Genomic DNA, 16,957 nt, shown 5'->3' with positions numbered 1-16,957 from the left:
GTGCTGCCACCGGTTCAGCTCATTCCCCTCACCCGCTACTACTTTTCTAGGATGGTCGCGTACCACCTGCCAGGTGCCAATGGACCACAGGTGGTACCCGTACCACTGGTTGAAAAGCCCTGCTCTAGAGTAAGCCACGAGCGCCAAAGAATTGAGGCCTTTGAACTCTGGTGCTGGAGAAGACTCCTGCGAGTCCCTTGGACTGCAAGGCGTTCAAATCGGTCAGTCCTGGAGGAGATCAACTCCGACTGCTCTTTAGAAGGCCAGATCCTGAAGTTGAAACTCAAGTACTTTGGCCACCTAATGAGAAGGAAGGACTCACTGGAGAAGGGCCTGATGCTGGGAAAGATGGAGGGCAAGAGAAGAAGGGGACGACAGAGAATGAGATGGCTGGATGGAGTCACTGAAGCAGTAGGTGTGAGCTTAAATGGACTCCAGAAGATGGTAGAGGACAGGAAGGCCTGGAGGAATGTTGTCCATGGGGTCGCGATGGGTCGGACACGACTTCGCAACTAACAACAACAAACAGGCTGGTTTCAATGGTTTGGAAGTCCAGTTTCTTTCACTTAAAGCCAGCGAAGTGAGATGATGGGATCTGTAGTCTCCACAGCTGTTAGCCCTGCAAGGTAGTCCAGACAAGAAGCAGACCCAGGACTTGCTAGTTCTAGTCCTGCCTCAGGCATGAAAGTTAGTTGGGTGACTTAGGGCCAATCACCAGGAGATGGGGAGCAACAGTCCCGCCTTAGGCACGAAAGCTGGTTGGGTGACTTTGGGCCAATCACCAAGAGACGGTCTCACATATGAAAGCCAGATGGGTGACATCAGGCCAATTGGCAGGCGACGGTGAATTCTAGTTCTGTCTTAGGCATGAAAGCCAACTGGGTGACTTTGGGCAATCACCAGGAGACGGTGAGTTCTAGTCCTGCCTTAGTTATGAAAGCCTGGTCAGTAACTATGGGCCAATCACCAGGAGAGGGCAAGTTCTAGTCCCACCTTAGTTATGAAAGCAGACTGGGTGACATTGGGCCAACCACCAGGAGCGGCGAGTTCTAGTCCTGCATTAGTCATGAAATTTGAGTAGATGATTTAGGGCCAGTGTCTCTCTCTCCCTCTCAGCCCAACCCACATCACAGGGTTGTTGTGGGTAAAATACTAAGAGGAAAGAGGATTAGGTAGATTAGCCAGCTTAAATTAATTAAAATAATAAAGGCGGGCAATCAATCAATCAATCAAATAAATTTCAAAACTCGGGAGAACAGCTACATCCATTGGTGCAAAACTATGCTAAAACTGGACACACACACACCCCAGGCTGAATCCACCTTTTCCCCAATGAGTGGCCTTTCACAGCTCTGCTTCCTGTTCCCCCCCCCCGCTCCAAACTCAGTGAAACCAGTTCACTTCCGAAGAAGCAAAACAGTCCTTACGTGTCTTCGGCTCCGAATTCTCTCGCAGGCTCACCGAGACTTCCGGCTAGTGCTGCCCCAGGGCTGCAGAGGAGTAAACACAATAAATACCGTGTTTTCCCGAAAATAAGACCTGGTCTTATATTATTTTTACCTCCAAAGGAGGCACCAGGTCTTATATTCGGGGGATATCTTACCCGTTTAGCTTAGGACTGCCGCAGCCCGGCCTCCCACGTCCGGACATCCGCCTCGCCTTAACAGCCCACTTCTTCTTCAGCCGGTGCCCTGGCTTCCGTTTCGCCATCAGAGGCCTTCCGGAAGGCGGGGGCGATGCGCACAAGCTGTGGTGAAGTGGCCACAAAAGTGGGCCAGCGAGGCGAAGCAGGTGTGGCACGGCGTGAGAGGCGTGGCTGCAAGTGTCCTAAGGTAAGTGGGTGTGGGGTGCGTGGGGCAGTTCCCCCCATCCTTGCCCTAGCTTGATTTTTACCCATGCGCCTCGCCCCTCCTCGTGCAACCAGTTGCAATGGAGTGAGTAGGGCTTAGTTTTGGGGTAGGGCTTATATTGGGTGCACGTGTAATAATCAAGCTAGGTCTTATTTTTATTAATTTTTGCTCCAAAAGACACATCAGGACTTATTTTCCGGTTAGGGCTTATATTTAGGGAAATATGGTACTAAATGCATCCGTCTGGCTGACAATCTTAACTGGGGCTTATTTTGGGGGGTGGGGCTTATATTACGAGCATCCTGAAAAATCAGGCTAGGGCTTATTTTCCAGTTGGGTCTTATATTCGAGGAAATACGGTACTAAATGCGTCTATCTAATTGGGACATTTTAGGGGTGGGGCTTATATTATGAGTGTCCTGAAAAATATTTGGGGAAATGCGGTACTAAATCCATCCGTCTACCTGGGACTTATTTTGGGGGTGGGGTTTATTTACGGGGAAATGTGGTACTAAATCCATCCGTCTAACTGGGACTTATTTTTCTGGTTGGGTCTTATATTCAGGGAAACACTGAATATAAGTATTTATGACATGGTCGCAGTGTCCCAAGGTCACGTGATCCCCTTTTGCAACCTTCCGATAAGCAAAGTCATTGGGGGGGCAGGCCAGATTGGCTTAACAACTGCAGTGGTTCGCTTAACAACCATGGCAAAAACGGTCGTAAAAGGGGGCACAATTCATCTATCTTGCATAGCAAGGAGATCAATCATGGTCGTAAGCTGAGGACTTCTTCTACCACAAAAACCCGAGACGGTCAGGCTGCGTTGGTACTTCCCAAGCTGATTGTGAGAATGTCAGTTGTGCTTCTCCACATCTGGACTTCAACCCAATCGATCAAATCTGGGCTGAACCAATCACTGAGAAGCTTATAAACAAGGCAGCCATGTTTTCATGTCCTAAAAGGTTTTTTTTTTAAAAGGCATTCACGTTCTCAAAAAAAAGTGTCTATGGAAGATTCTCAATCATCCAGTTCATGGTTGCCCCAAAGGTGCTTTTTCATGAGGCCACTGGACTTTCTTGTTTTGCTTTGAAGACGTTTCGCTTCTCCTCCAGGAAGCTTCTTCAGCTCTGACTGGATGGTGGGGAATGGAAGGATTTATATTTATATTGTGACCTTGAGGACACAGACAAGCCTCCAGGTGGCCTCAATGACCCTCTAAAAGAAGGCAGATGACCGGCTGTCTGCAAAGAGTATAAATCCTTCCATTCCCCACCATCCAGTCAGAGCTGAAGAAGCTTCTTGGATAAGAAGCGAAATGTCTTCAAAGAAAAAGAAGGAAGTCCAGTGGCCTCTTGAAAAAGCGCCTTTGGGTTCTAAAAAAAAAAAAAAGGTTTTCAAGAAGAACCTGGACAGCCATTTACACAGAATGGGATAGGGTCTCCTGCCTAAGCATTGGGGTTGGACTAGATACAGGGGTAGGCAACCTTGGCTCTTTTATGACTCATGGACTTCAACTCCCAGAATTCCTGAGCCAGCCATGCTGAGGGGAAATGGAGGTTTCCATGCTAAGCCATGCTGGCTGAGGAATTCTGGGAATTGAAGTCCACGAGTCATAAAAGAGCCAAGGTTGCCTACCCCTGTATCTAGTCCAACCTTCCCCCCCCCCCCCCGCTCAAGCAGGAGACCCTTGATCAGGGGTCTCCAAGCTTGGCTCTTTTATGACTTGTGGACTTCAACTCCCAGAATTCCTGAGCAGCCATGCTGAGGAGAAATGGAGAGGTTTCCATGCTGAGCCATGCTGGCTGAGGAATTCTGGGAGTTGAAGTCCACGAGTCATAAAAGAGCCACGGTTGCCTACTCCTGGTCTAGATGACCTCTGAGGTCCCTTCCAACCCTGCTACAGATAGTCTTTGACTTATGACTACAATTGAGCCCAACATTTCCACTCTTAAGCAAGACAGTCGCTAAGTGGGTTTTTCTCCGTTTTTACGACCTTACTTGCCACCGTTGTTAAATGAATCACTACCGTCGCTAAGCTAGTCACACGGTTCTTAAGTGAATCGAACTTCCCTTCTGTCAGAAGGTCGCAAATGGAGATCATGTGACCCCTGGGACGCTGAAACCGTCATAAACAGGAACCAGTTGCCCAGTGTCTGAATTTTGACCCCACGACCACGGGGACGCTGCAACGGTCGTAAGTATGAAAAAATGGTCGTAAGTCCCTTTTTCCAGTGCCGCTGCAACTTCGAACGGTCACTAAAATGGATGTTGGTAAGTGGAGGACTATTTGCATTTTGGTTTTGTAAAATATAGGCTCCTTATGTGGGCAAGAAATAACTCAAAAGAGGCATTGTTAGTAACACAGTGTGGGGTTCCATCTATTTATTTCTTGTTAGGAAGACTTTTATTATTAGAAACATTTATGCTCTGCTTTCATGAAAGGGTCCCTGAGCAGCTGTAAAAATAATTGTGCAACACACAAGCTGTTCACCAAAGACAAACAGAAAAGCTGAAGGAAACGAGGTAAATACAGAAGGAAAACAAGCCATTAAAAAAAAACACCAGCTCGTGTTAAAAGAGAGTTTTCATCTCAACGGCTGCCTAAACATGAAATAAAAATTCTTACCTGGTTACAGAAGTAAATACATCTCTCCTTGGCAGGTTGTCATGGATATATTTGGTACCTGTCCCATAGGAACACTCTCTTCCTGTGGAATAGAAGGAGCAACATGCTCACAGAACTTGAAATAAAGATATCTCTAGAAAGAAAGAAAAAATGTCGGAGCGTGCAGAGTCTTGTTGCGTGAGATAACCCAGGAGTAAACACAGTAAGCAGTGGTTTGTAACAATGGTGGTTTATCTACAATATTATACAAGTCTACACCAGGAACAACTTGCCTACACGTGCTACAAGCAGAATCCAAGAAACCTTAATTACAGAAAGAAAGGGAATAAAGAGAACACATCAGCAGAGCCTTCCCTTTATACAAAGGCTCTTAAAGAGACACAAACCCTGCTGACTCATTCCCATCATTATATCTTACATCAGTGTTTCTCAACCTTGACAATTTTAAGGCATGTGGACTTCAACTCCCAGAATTCCACAGCCAGCAATGCTGGCTGTGGAATTCTGGGAGTTGAAGTCCACATGCCTTAAAATTGTCAGGGTTGAGAAACACTGTCTTACATCATACATTACATCCGCTGGCTAGCTTTTAAATCATTACCTTGACCAAAAAAATGTGCATACATTTTATTTTCAGTTAGCAGCATCTTCTAGCTTCGGGCAAATTGCAAAGACAATGTTTTTAAAGAGGCCTCTCTGTCTTTCTACACCATCTTTTTAAGGAAAGGGTTGCTCTCCCCCCCCCCACTTAATAATTGCATTCAGAATCCCCCAGGGATGCTGAAATACTTACAAATACTAGTGCAATGATGGCGAACCTTTTAGAGACCGAGTGCCCAAACTGCAACCCAAAACCCACTTATGCGTTGTTGGGTGCCGGGTGGGTGTGGCCCATTGGCTGGGTGTGGCCCATTGGGTGGGTGTGGCTGCGGTGGTAACAGCAGACTGGGTGGGACTAAAAAGTTCAATCAATCAATTCCAACTTTGCAAGATCTTTGAAGTTGACTGATTGATTGAACCTTTTTTTTTTTTTTTGCACACGGCGGCGGAGGCCTAAAGCGAAAAGGTTTTATAAAACCCAGTTGAAGGCTTAGGACTGGGGCGACGGCGTGCGTGCCCACTGAGAGGGCTCTGAGTGCCGCTTCTGGCACCCGTGCCATAGGTTCGCCACCACTGTATACTAGTGAATATTAATGCCATGTTAAGGCCTCTGAGACTACTTTGTCTCTTTCCTCCAGGGCAGACGATGGAAATCAGGATATATTGGAGGGAGACAATTTAATTTTCATTTATTTATTTTATCAAATTTCCAGAACTGACTACCTCACAAGGAGTGAATTGGGGCGGCATGCAACAATAGGATTAAAAACAATTATGTGACATATGGCCACAATTGAGACTCGGACTTCCACTGCTAAGGGAGGTAGTTGTTAAGTGGGTCATGTCTGATTTTACAACCAATTTTGGTCATGTGGCCATGGGAATGCTACAGTGTGAAAAACGGCTATAAGCCACTTTTTTCAGTGCCACTGTAACTTTGAGCCAACTGTTGTTAAGTCAAGGATTACCTGTATTCCCCATTGTGTGCCTGCTTACTCTCTTCCAATCCCTTTCTCTACAATGAATGTACATCGTAAGTGTGAAAACTAGTTATTTTTTTCAGGACTGCTGTAACTTCAAACACTCACTAAACGAACGGTTGTAAGTCGAATACCACCTGTAATTAAGATGACAGGACAAGTTAATATTGCACGCACACATACAAAAAAAAACACCTTACTCTGCCCTGGATTGATGGGATGTTCTTTGTGATCACAGATTCCTTGAGATTTTTTCAGTTTTTCCTTCTGTCCAGAAATTTCCTCCGTTCTTTCTCGAATATCTTCTTCGTCCTCTTCCTCAGCCGTTGAGTACTAAAATGATAAGTTAAGAGTTTCTCAACAGCGAAAGAATTGAGTTGTCTCAACTAAGCGCTAAGCCTGGAACACAAAATGTCTTATTGTTCATATATTTATCCTTATTTACTCAATATGAACTTCATTACTTACTCTTCGGCACAATGAACTCTATCCGATATTAACACCATCTATTTTGTCCCAGAAGAACAGGTTAGAGATGGATCGTCATTGAGAAAAATCTCATTGTGTGTTGCTAGGAGTTGGGAATGACTTGATGGCACATAATCAACCCATCCATCACTTCAACCTAGCCTTCGCCAACTGTTGGCCAGTTCATGTGTCCTCTGAAACAGGAGTTCAAAGATCCCAAAGAGGCTTCAGGATATGTTGAACTACAAATTATAGCATCAAATACCTTCCTAGCCTTGTAGAAATTTCAACCCAACCCAACTTTCAGGGTTATCGTTGTAGGGGGGGAAGAGGAAGGAAAGAGGAGTATTGATTATGTTCATTGTCTTGAGTCATTTGTAAAAGAAAGAAGGGAGGGAGGGAGGGAGGGAGGGAGGGAGGAGAAAGAGAGAGGAAGGAAGGAAGGAAGGAAAGGATGGAGGGAGGAAGGGAGGAAGGGAAGGAGAGAGAGAGGGGAAGGAAAGGATGGAGGGAGGGAGGAAAGAAGGAAAGGAAGGAAAAGAAAAGAGAGAAAGGAAGGAAGGGAAAGAGAGAGGATGGAGGGAGGGAGGCAGAGAAGGAAGGAAAAGGGAGGAAGGAGAAAGAGAGGAAGGAAAGGATGGAGGAAGGAAGGAAAGAAAGAAGGAAGGGAAAGAGAGAGGATGGAGGGAGGGAGGCAGAGAAGGAAGGAAGGAGAAAGAGAGAGAGGAAGGAAAGGATGGAGGAATGGAAGGAAAAAAATGAAAGAGAAAGAAAAGAAGGGAAGAGAAAGAGAGAGGAAGGAGAAAGGAAGGCAGACAGGGAAGAAAGGAAGAAAAAGAAAGGAAAGAAAGAAAGAAAGAAAGAAAGAAAGAAAGAAAGAAAGAAAGAAAGAAAGAAAGAAAGAAAGAAAGAAAACCTCATGTTCTACTCTACCCAGAAAGGAATCTGAGCTTTTAAAAAGAGTGGCTATCAAGTGGGGCTAAAGGATCATCTGGATTGGGAAACCCAATTAATTGGCTGGGGACCAATACTGGACCAACAGAGGTAACCCAACAGTTTAGCTTCCTGTTGGGAGCTCTCCAAGGTACTGACGGTGGCCAGTTTCCCCGGCAAAAAAATAACCCAGCCTTTAATTTTTCTGGGGAACTCTCCAGGGTCCTGAACATAAGGCTTCCCTCTCCATCCGCTCGCCTCCCCCCCCCCCCCAAATCAAGGGCTCTTTTCTCTCTCTGCATAAAGTCGCCTTTTCTGTCTTTTTCTTTTCTTTTTATAGGTTCAAAATTTCATTAATTTGCCAAAACGTTAAAATATAAAGAAAAATGAAAATAAAAGCAAAATAGGGGAAAAAAGAAGAAGGGAGAAAAGTGTAAGATAGAGGAGAAAAAGGGAGGGGAAAAACGTTGACTTCCAACTCCTTTTGGTGCTGTACAGGGAGTCCTCGAGTTACAACAATTTGCTTAGTGACTATCTGAAGTTACAATGGCACTGAAAAAAGTGACATGTCCATTTTTCACACTTATGACTGTTGCAACATCCCTGGGGGTCACGTGATTTACATTCAGATGCTTGGCAACTGACTCACATTTATTTATATATAGATATATAGTTATATGGATGGATGGACAGATATAGATAAGCTAGCTAAATAGATAGGTAATAGATGACAGAAGATTGATAGATAGGTAGGTAGGTAGGTAGGGTAGGGTAGACAGAAAGATACATAGAGATGATGGATATAGATGATAGATAGATATAGATAAGATAGGTAGATAGATTAGATAGATAGATAGATAGATAGATAGATAGATAGATAGATAGATAGATAGATAGATAGATAGATCATAGATAGATATAGATAAGCTAGCTAGCTAGCTAAATAGATGCTAGATGATAGAAGACTGATAGAGAGATTAGCTAGATAGATGGTAGATAGGATAAGTAGACAGAGACATACATAGAGCTGATGGATATAGAAGATAGATAGATAGATAGATAGATAGATAGATAGATAGATAGATAGATAGATAGATAGATAGATAGATAGATAGATAGATCATTTCTATAACCATCCAACCTATCGACAAAACCCAAAATCAAAATTCCAATTTTTTTTCCGCCTCAAGCACAAAGTTCAGAAGCGCTTTCCAAATAGGAAAAAAAAATGAGTTGTGTTCTTTTCTTTAATCAAATTTAGCCATATCTCTTCTGACTCCAACAAACTTTCTCTTACTTCCAATTCCGAAGGCTCACGAGGAGCAGAACCGCCGAAAAAATAGTCGGGCTCCGGAGTTAAAAACTCCTCGGACACGTTGAGGGAGGAAGGCGGTGAGTTTGGAACCTCCTCCAGCTGCTCCTGCAAGAGAGAGAGAGAGACGGGACTTAAAACGGCATCTTTTATCGAGAACAGAAGGAAAGTGCCTATTTTGTGACTTGCTCCGCACCAGTTGTGAGTGTTCCACTTTTCCTTCGAGACTCAAAGAGAGCCTAGAGGCTGTCCTCAACTTACAGCTACAATTGGGATCGGGATTTTCTGTCGCTAAGCAGGACAGTCATTAAACGAGTCGCTCCGATTTTATGACCCTTTTCGGCAGGGCGGTTCAAGGAATCATTGCCATCGTTAAGCGACTGTTAAGCAAATCCATCTTTTCCTGCCCCCCCCCAAACTGAGTTTGTTTGTTGGAATCCCAAAAATTCCACTGTCATTAAGTGAGGCGGTTCTTGAGCGAGTTACATCTCGTTTTACGACCTTTTGGGAAACAGTTGTTAAGGGAACTAATGCGGCCGCTAAGCGGATCATGGGGCTGTTCAGTGAAGCTGACTCCCCCCCCCCATGGACTTTGCTTGTCTGAAAGCAGTTGGGACGGTAACAAATTGGCAACCGTCACAAATACACACCAGTTGCCGAGCATCTGAATTCTTACCCCCTATGACTTTGGGGAGGCTGCAATGGTCGTAAGCCTGAGGACTGACTGCGACTCCCTTTTTTTCAGTGCTGCAGTAACTTTGACCGATTGCTGAACGAACGGTCGTTAAGTCGAGGACTACAATGGAGGTGGCTCTCTGCTAATTTATCCTAGCAGAGATGTCACCCAATCAAGGAACTACCGATTCAGACAATCAGTAAGCTATACACTGCATTCTAGTCAAGGAACCATCAAGAATACACCCACCAACGCTGACAGGGGAAGCCATTTGTATATAAACCGAAAGCAATTCCCACTTCTAGCACTGATGATGTTGCCTAGCTGGGTCATGAAATGTCTGCAAGAAAACAAGCTCAGAGAGCACCAAGGATCCTACAGCTTTCTTTCTTTCTTTCTTTCTTTCTTTCTTTCTTTCTTTCTTTCTTTCTTTCTTTCTTTCTTTTTTCCCTCCCTACCTCTCTGTAAACATTCTCTCTTCTATCACTGATGATGTTGCCTAGTTGGGTCATGAAACATCTCCAAGGAAAGCAATTTAGCTCAGAAACCACCCAAGGATCCTGGTACGTTGAACTTCGGCAGAAAGTCTCCCCTCTCCAGCCAGATTTGCTGACCTTTTGCTCAGACTTTTTGCTTTGATCTAGAGCAGTGGTTCTCAACCTGTGGGTCGGGACCCCATTTGGGGTCGAATGACCATTTCACGGGGGTCGCCAAACAAGGCTGTCCGTCATTTTTTCCCCCTTTTCCTTGGCCACGCCCCTGGCACCCGGTGATGTATAAGTGGTTGGGGGTCACCACAACATGGGGAACTGTATTATGGGGTCACGGCATTAGAAAGGTTGAGAACCACTGATCTAGAGCACCAGTCATAAAAAATGTTTCTGAGTAAGACCGCATTAAACTGTTATCTCTGCAATGGCTTAACGCCACTGTAGTTTTCCAGTTCTTTTGCTCAACGATCTGGACCAGGATTGGCCGATTGGACGGAGAACAATTGCTTAACTATTCCGCAGCCGAACTTACCCTGCAAGAGTCCTCCGAAGGGAGAGACAGGCACACGGGCTTGCGCGGCGCTGCGCCACTCTCGCAGGCTGGAAGCGGGCTGCTTTTTCCTATTAATATATTAAGACAACATGAAATGCAACAGCCACCATCGAGAGAAACGATGGGGACGGCCGTCGGAATTAGCATGGCAAGAAAAAAAACTCCGTTTCTTGGACGACGGGCCGGCTCGAAAAGCAAATAATTCAGAAATTGCCAATAGAGGCTGAACTGACGGGGAGGATAATAGCAATTAAATATCTAATCCACAGAGCCAAAACACCTATATATCATTGGAGAAGGGGGATAACGCATCCCCGATAAATGAATTATTTAAAAACGGTCCTTGAAAATCCATCTTTTCGATTCTCGTGGGAGCCAGACCAGCGAATCCCGCTCGCTACCGCGAGCGTCAAAACCGTTAAGGAAAATGGAACGGTACCCAGAACACTGAAATTGCTACCAACAACCAATTCTGCGAAAGTCGATTTGTGGTCCTGCTCCTTAGCCATTTTATTCTGGGGAAGGGTCCTTCCCAGGCATGGAGTGGGCAATTCACAGCACAACATCCACAATTTGCTGCTTCTTGTTAAAAAATAAAATAAAATGGGGTGGAATTTTTTGTTATTTTTTTTTATCCAGCTTTATTGTTTTAATGAGTAACTTGAGAAACTGAACAGATCTAATCCTCTTTCCTCCTCCTATTTTCCCCACAAAAACAACCCTGCAAGGTGGACCAGGATGAGAGAGACCAGCCCAAAGTCACCCAGAAAGCTTTCATGCCTTAAGGTGGGACTAGAACTCAAAGTCTCCTGGTGATTGGCCCAAAGTCAGCCAACTAGCTTTCACGCCTAAGGCGGGACTAGAACTCACCCTCTCCTGGTCATTGGCCCAAAGTCACCCAACTGGCTTTCATGCCTAAGGCTGGACTAGAATTCACCCTCTCCTGGTGATTGGCCCAAAGTCACCCAACTGGCTTTCACGCCTAAGGCGGGACTAGAACTCACCCTCTCCTGGTGATTGGCCCAAAGTCACCCAACTGGCTTTCATGCCTAAGGCGGGACTAGAACTTACCCACTCCTGATGATTGGTCCAAATTCACCCAACTGGCTTTCATGCCTAAGGCGGGACTAGAACTCACTGTCTCCTGGTAATTGGCCCAAAGTCGCCCAACTGGCTTTCATGCTTAATGCAGGACTAGAACTCACTGTCTCCTGGTCATTGGCCCAAATTCACACAACTGGCTTTCACGCCTAAGACGGGGCTAGAACTCACAGTCTCCCAGTTTTGGACCTGCTGCCTTAACCACCACACCGAACTTCAGTCATGACAAGATTGAAGCTTATCTGTATCGCTGGGGCTGTTAAAATCTGGCAGCCAAATCTACCAATTTTGGCTGCATTTTGCGGTGTCTGATTTTTTTTTTTACAACCCCTGTGAGAAGACCCATGGAAGCAAAAGCCACTGAACCAAGCTATGCTGCCTGGGGAATTCTGGGAGTTGTAGTCCACACATCTTCAAGTCGCTAAGGTTGAGAAACACAGCGGTAACTCAACCCTCCTTACCTTCCCTCTCCAGGCTTGGAACCAGATTTTTCCGTTTTTCGCGGCCACAAAGGACCTTGTGGTCGCCGATGGCCTTGCTGCGCTGCCCCTTTCCCGCCTCACCGTTCTCCTGGCAGAACTGGACCCGCTCGCAGATGATGGGGCTCGGGAAAGCGGTCATAAGGTCCTGCGCCTCACTCTGCAACATCCATCTGCTGGCAGGGTGCTGGGTCGGTATATGAAGTTGTCCCGAGGCCACCTGCATTGCCATGTGCTTCACTTCAGCTGGAGGAAAAAAACGACAGACGGACAAGTCGGTTGGATTTGACAGACAGATGGATAGATGGATGGATGGATAGATAGATAGGTTAGGATACATGAAGATGGATAGATAGGATAGATGGATGGATGGAAGGATAGGTAGGTAGGTAGGTAGATTAGGTAGATTAGACAGATTAGATAGATAAGATAGATAGACAGGATAGATGAATGGATGGATGGATGGAAGGATAGATAGGTAGGTAGATTAGATAGATAAGATAGATAGACAGACAGACAGACAGATATGGATGGATCGATAGACAGATATGGATGGATGGATGGATGGATAGACAGACAGACATGGATGGATGGATGGATGGATGGAGATAGCTATGTAGATGATAGATGTAGATAGATTGATAGAGAGACAGAGATGGATGGATGGATGTAGGTAGGTAAGTAAAGTAGATCGATCTTTGGACTGGCTTTAGTGGGACCGTTTCAGCTGATATGGTAAGTAAGCTGCATAGAATTAAATACTGGTGGTCCTCAACTTACAGCAGTTCCTTTAGTGACTGGTCAAAATTACAACAGCACTGAAAAAGGAGAGAGAGAGAGAGAGAGAGAGAGAGAGAGAGAGAGAGAGAGAGAGATTGCATTGTAAACTTGGAGAGGGAGAGGAAGCAGGAAGAGGAGGAGGCAGAAGAAGAGAGAGGATAAGAAGCAGGAGGGGGAAGGACGTTGAGCTCAGATGTTGCAAGCCAGTTGCAAAAGCAGCCGCTGGAGAACCTTTGCACTGAGCAAGCCGGCGTTTGCACGGCCACTCTCTCACCCCTGCCCAGACCCCTGCAGACTCGACACATGCCTCCAGCTGCGTGGACCGGTACCAGTCCGTGGACCAGGGGTTGGGGACCCCTGGTATAGGGTCTCCTGCTTGAGCAGGGGGTTGGACTAGAAGACCTCTAAGGTCCCTTCCAACTCTTGTTATTCTGACTTTTGTTGACAGAAGGTGGCAAAACGTGATCACATGTCCCAGGGACACGGCAAACGTCGCAAATACATGGCCCATTGCCGTCTGAATTTGGATCACGTGACCGCGGAGATCCTGCAGCGGTTTTAAGTGTGAAACGTGGCCAGCGGCGTCGTAACTTTGAACGGTCACTAAATGAATGGCTGTTAAGTCAAGGACGACCTGTAACGGAATGAACGCAAGCACACCAAAAGGGGGCGTTGAGGAATTGTTGTGTTACTCCGATGCTAAAGCAAAGAAACAAATAAACAAACAAAAAATGAAGTCTGCCTTTTTCTGAATAATACATTTTTACTTTATAGGCTTTTTAACAAAACATGCGAGGCGGAGAAAGTCCCACCAGATTCCCACAGTTCATTAAAGTTTACGCCTTTTCACGAAAGAAGTTGCTGAAGGCAGATGGATAATCGCTGGGTACTTTTTTTTGCATATTGTAAATGAGCTGCCGATTCTCGGGCCCTCAACGCTACGTTTAAAGGGAATTGGACCTTTATTTGTGAGAAATGATGGCCGTTTGGCCATTACGCTATTTGAACTACGCCGTTTTTGCAAATTGGTTTAAATGTGTCATAGATGTGACAGTTAGGGTGTATAAATAAACCTACTGTGAAATAGAATATATAAATAAACTGGCTGGGATTTGAAATCTCCAGGCCTATCTAAAAGAATACAGGTCTGGAAAAAATTCAGAAAAGAGCAACTAAGATGATCCAAGGCCTGGAGACCAAAATGTACGAAAAATGGCTGCGGGACTTGAGTTGGCCCAGTCTAAAGAAAAGAAGAAATAGGGGAGACATGATAGCAGTGTTCCAGTATTTGAGGGGCTGCCACAAACAAGAGCGGGTCACGTTATTCTCCAAAGCACCAGAGGGCAGGACGAGAAACAATGGTTGGAAACTGATCAAAGAGAGAAGCAACCTGGAATTAAGGAGAAACTTCCTAACAGTAAGGACAATTAACCCATGGAACAGCTTGCCACCAGAAATTGTGGGTGCTCCATCACTGCAGGTTTTTACAAAGAGATTGGACAGTCACTTATCTGAGATGGCATAGGTTCTCCTGCTTAAGCAAGGGGCTGGGTTAGAAGACCTCCAAGGCCCCTTCCAGTTCTATTCTATTCTATGTCATCCTTGACTTACAACAGTCCATTTAAGTGACCGTTCAAAGTCACAATACAAAAAAGGGGCTTATGACAGTTTTTCGCATTTATGACCAATGTAGCATGCCTCCAGAAGCGGTGAATGCTCCGACACTGGAGGTTTTTAAGAGGAGACTGGACAGCCATTGGTCTGAAATGGTATAGGGTTTCCTGCCTGAGCAGGGGGTTGGACTAAATGACCTCCAAGGTCCCTTCCAACTTTATTATTACTGTATTATATGGGATAAAGGCAGCCTAATAATTTAATAAATAGATTAAGTATAAATAAATCAACAACATCCGGAAAGTGGATTATTTTTCTGCAGGAGAAAACAGCACCTAAAGTTTTTTTTCTTTGTCCTCTACCGCCATCTGGTGGGCAGAGAGGAACAACAGCGCAACTTTTCCGCAGCAGAGATTGTGTCAATGCCACCGTATTCTACTCACTACTTTGGTACAGCAGGCAAAATGATGGAGTAGAAACTTGGAGACAGTGAGTTCTAGTCCTCTCTTAGGGTCTCACTTGAGAAACAGGCTTGGATTATCCTACATATAAGGAATGGTTGCTAGAATTGGGTGTGTCTAGTTTAACGAAGAGAAGGACAAGGGGGGACATGATAGCAGTATTCCAGTATCTCAGGGGCTGCCCCAAAGAAGAGGGAATCAAGCTATTTTCCAAAGCACCCGAAGGCAGGACAAGAAGCAACGGATGGAAACTCATCAAGAAGAGAAGCAACCTAGAACTAAGGAGAAACTTCCTGACAGTGAGAACAATTAATCAGTGGAACTACCTGCCTCCAGAAGCAGTAAATGCTCCAACCCTGCAAGTTTTTAAGAAGAGACTGGACAGCCATTTGTCCAAAATGGTGTAGGGCAGTGGTTCTCAACCTGTGGGTCGGGACCCCATTTGGGGTCGAATGACCATTTCACGGGGGTCGCCAAACCATGCTGTCCGCCATTTTTTCCCCTTTTCCCTAGCTGTCCTACTCCCTCTTATTGGTGGCCACACCCACTTGGGGGTCACCACAACATGGAGAACTGTATTATGGGGTCACGGCATTAGAAAGGTTGAGAACCACTGGTGTAGGGTTTCCTGCCTGAGCAGGGGGTTGGACTAGATGACCTCCAAGGTCCCTTCCAACTTTACTGTTATTATTATTATTATTATTATTATTATTATTATTACTTTGGCTATATTATGCAAATATAATGCTTCTCAGCGGAATAAAGAATAACAGAGTTGGAAGGGACTTTGGAGGTCTTCTAGACCAACTCTCTGGTCAAACAGGAGACCCCCTATACCATTCTGGACAAATGGCTGTCCAGTATTTTCTTGAAAACCTCCAGTGATGATGGAGCAGCCACAACGTCTGGTGGCAAGCTGTTCCCCTGGTTAATTGTCCTCAGGAATTTTCTCCTTAATTCCAGGTAGCTTCTCTCCTTGATTAGTTTCCATCCATTGCTTCTTTTTGCTTTGGAGAATAGCTTGACTCCCTTTTCTTTGGGGCAGCCCCTGAGATACTGGAATGCTGCTATCATGTCCCCCCCTCGTCCTTCTCTTTATTAAATTGGACATACCCAATTCCAGCAACTGTTCTTCTATGATTTAGCCTCCACTCCCCTAATCATCTTTGCTGCTCTTCTCTGCATCTTTTTCGTGTTGTGATGACCAAAACTGGATGCAGTATTCCACATGTGGTCCTACCAAGGCCTTATAAACCAGTATTAACACTTCACATGATCCTGATTCTATCCCTCTGTTGATGCAGCCCAGGACTGCAATGGCTTTTAAAAGGGTGGCTTTTAACTCCCACAATTCCCCAGCCAGCCAGCAAGGGGAATTCTTGATGGGCAGGAGAGTAAATAGTCCAAAGCCTATTACTCACCTGTGTAACTCTGCCCCCAAACTTTGAGTGGCCTTAAAAGAGGACTGGATAAATTGCTGTCATGGTTCTGACAGATGAAACTCTTCAAAAGAACTTTGAGGCATTGTTTACCTTAAAGAACTTTTTATTCAAGTAGCATAATATCGGCACTTACATAATCGAAGCCAAAAACTGAATTCTCCTCCCCTGAGCACATAGTATCAAAGCACAATTCCCTCCTCCAATTTACAATCATAAATCACATCCCCCAACTAGCTTGAAGCTCTCTAGCCAGCCATTTCTTTATCAGCTCTCGTTTCAACAACCTTGATTCTTACACTAAGTTTTGTGTTGTTATGTCTAGCTGGACTCTCCTTCACACACACCTTCCCCAGCATCATCTAACTCAGGGCTTTTCAAACAGTGGTAGGTGGTACATTGGCACCTGGCAGGTGTGGTACATTGGCACCTGGCAGGTGGTAGGCAACCATCCTAAAAAAGTGGTAGCGGGGGAGGGGAATGAGTTGAACTGATGGCAGCACCGTACAAGCCTGAGAGAGAGACGGCTGGAGCTGCAGGGCTGTCAGGGCTCAGTGGAAGCGCCAGAATCAGTGCCAGGCTCCAGCTGGA

The 16,957-nt window shown here is 45.4% G+C and overlaps 1 protein-coding gene across 4 annotated transcripts in view; it reads right to left on the bottom strand.

Moving 5' to 3' along the window:
- Positions 1–16,957, bottom strand: part of TEX14 (testis expressed 14, intercellular bridge forming factor) — a 75,605-nt gene that overhangs the window by 20,120 nt on the left and 38,528 nt on the right. For all 4 annotated transcript variants that reach the window (XM_039321248.1, XM_039321249.1, XM_039321250.1 and 1 more), the window contains 6 exons: positions 12,055–12,318; positions 10,472–10,560; positions 8,758–8,880; positions 6,260–6,392; positions 4,480–4,561; positions 1,428–1,490 (listed from right to left, as the gene is read on the bottom strand). In XM_039321248.1, coding sequence (XP_039177182.1) covers positions 1,428–1,490; positions 4,480–4,561; positions 6,260–6,392; positions 8,758–8,880; positions 10,472–10,560; positions 12,055–12,318 — 754 coding nt within the window. The remainder of the gene's footprint in view (positions 1–1,427; positions 1,491–4,479; positions 4,562–6,259; positions 6,393–8,757; positions 8,881–10,471; positions 10,561–12,054; positions 12,319–16,957) is intronic.

This window comes from Crotalus tigris, unplaced genomic scaffold (genome assembly GCF_016545835.1).
Source record: "Crotalus tigris isolate CLP2741 ecotype Arizona unplaced genomic scaffold, ASM1654583v1 scf7180000023723.778456, whole genome shotgun sequence".
NCBI lineage: Eukaryota > Metazoa > Chordata > Lepidosauria > Squamata > Viperidae > Crotalus > Crotalus tigris.
Note: the sequence above shows the minus strand (reverse complement) of the source record. Positions and strands in the feature narration are given on the sequence as shown.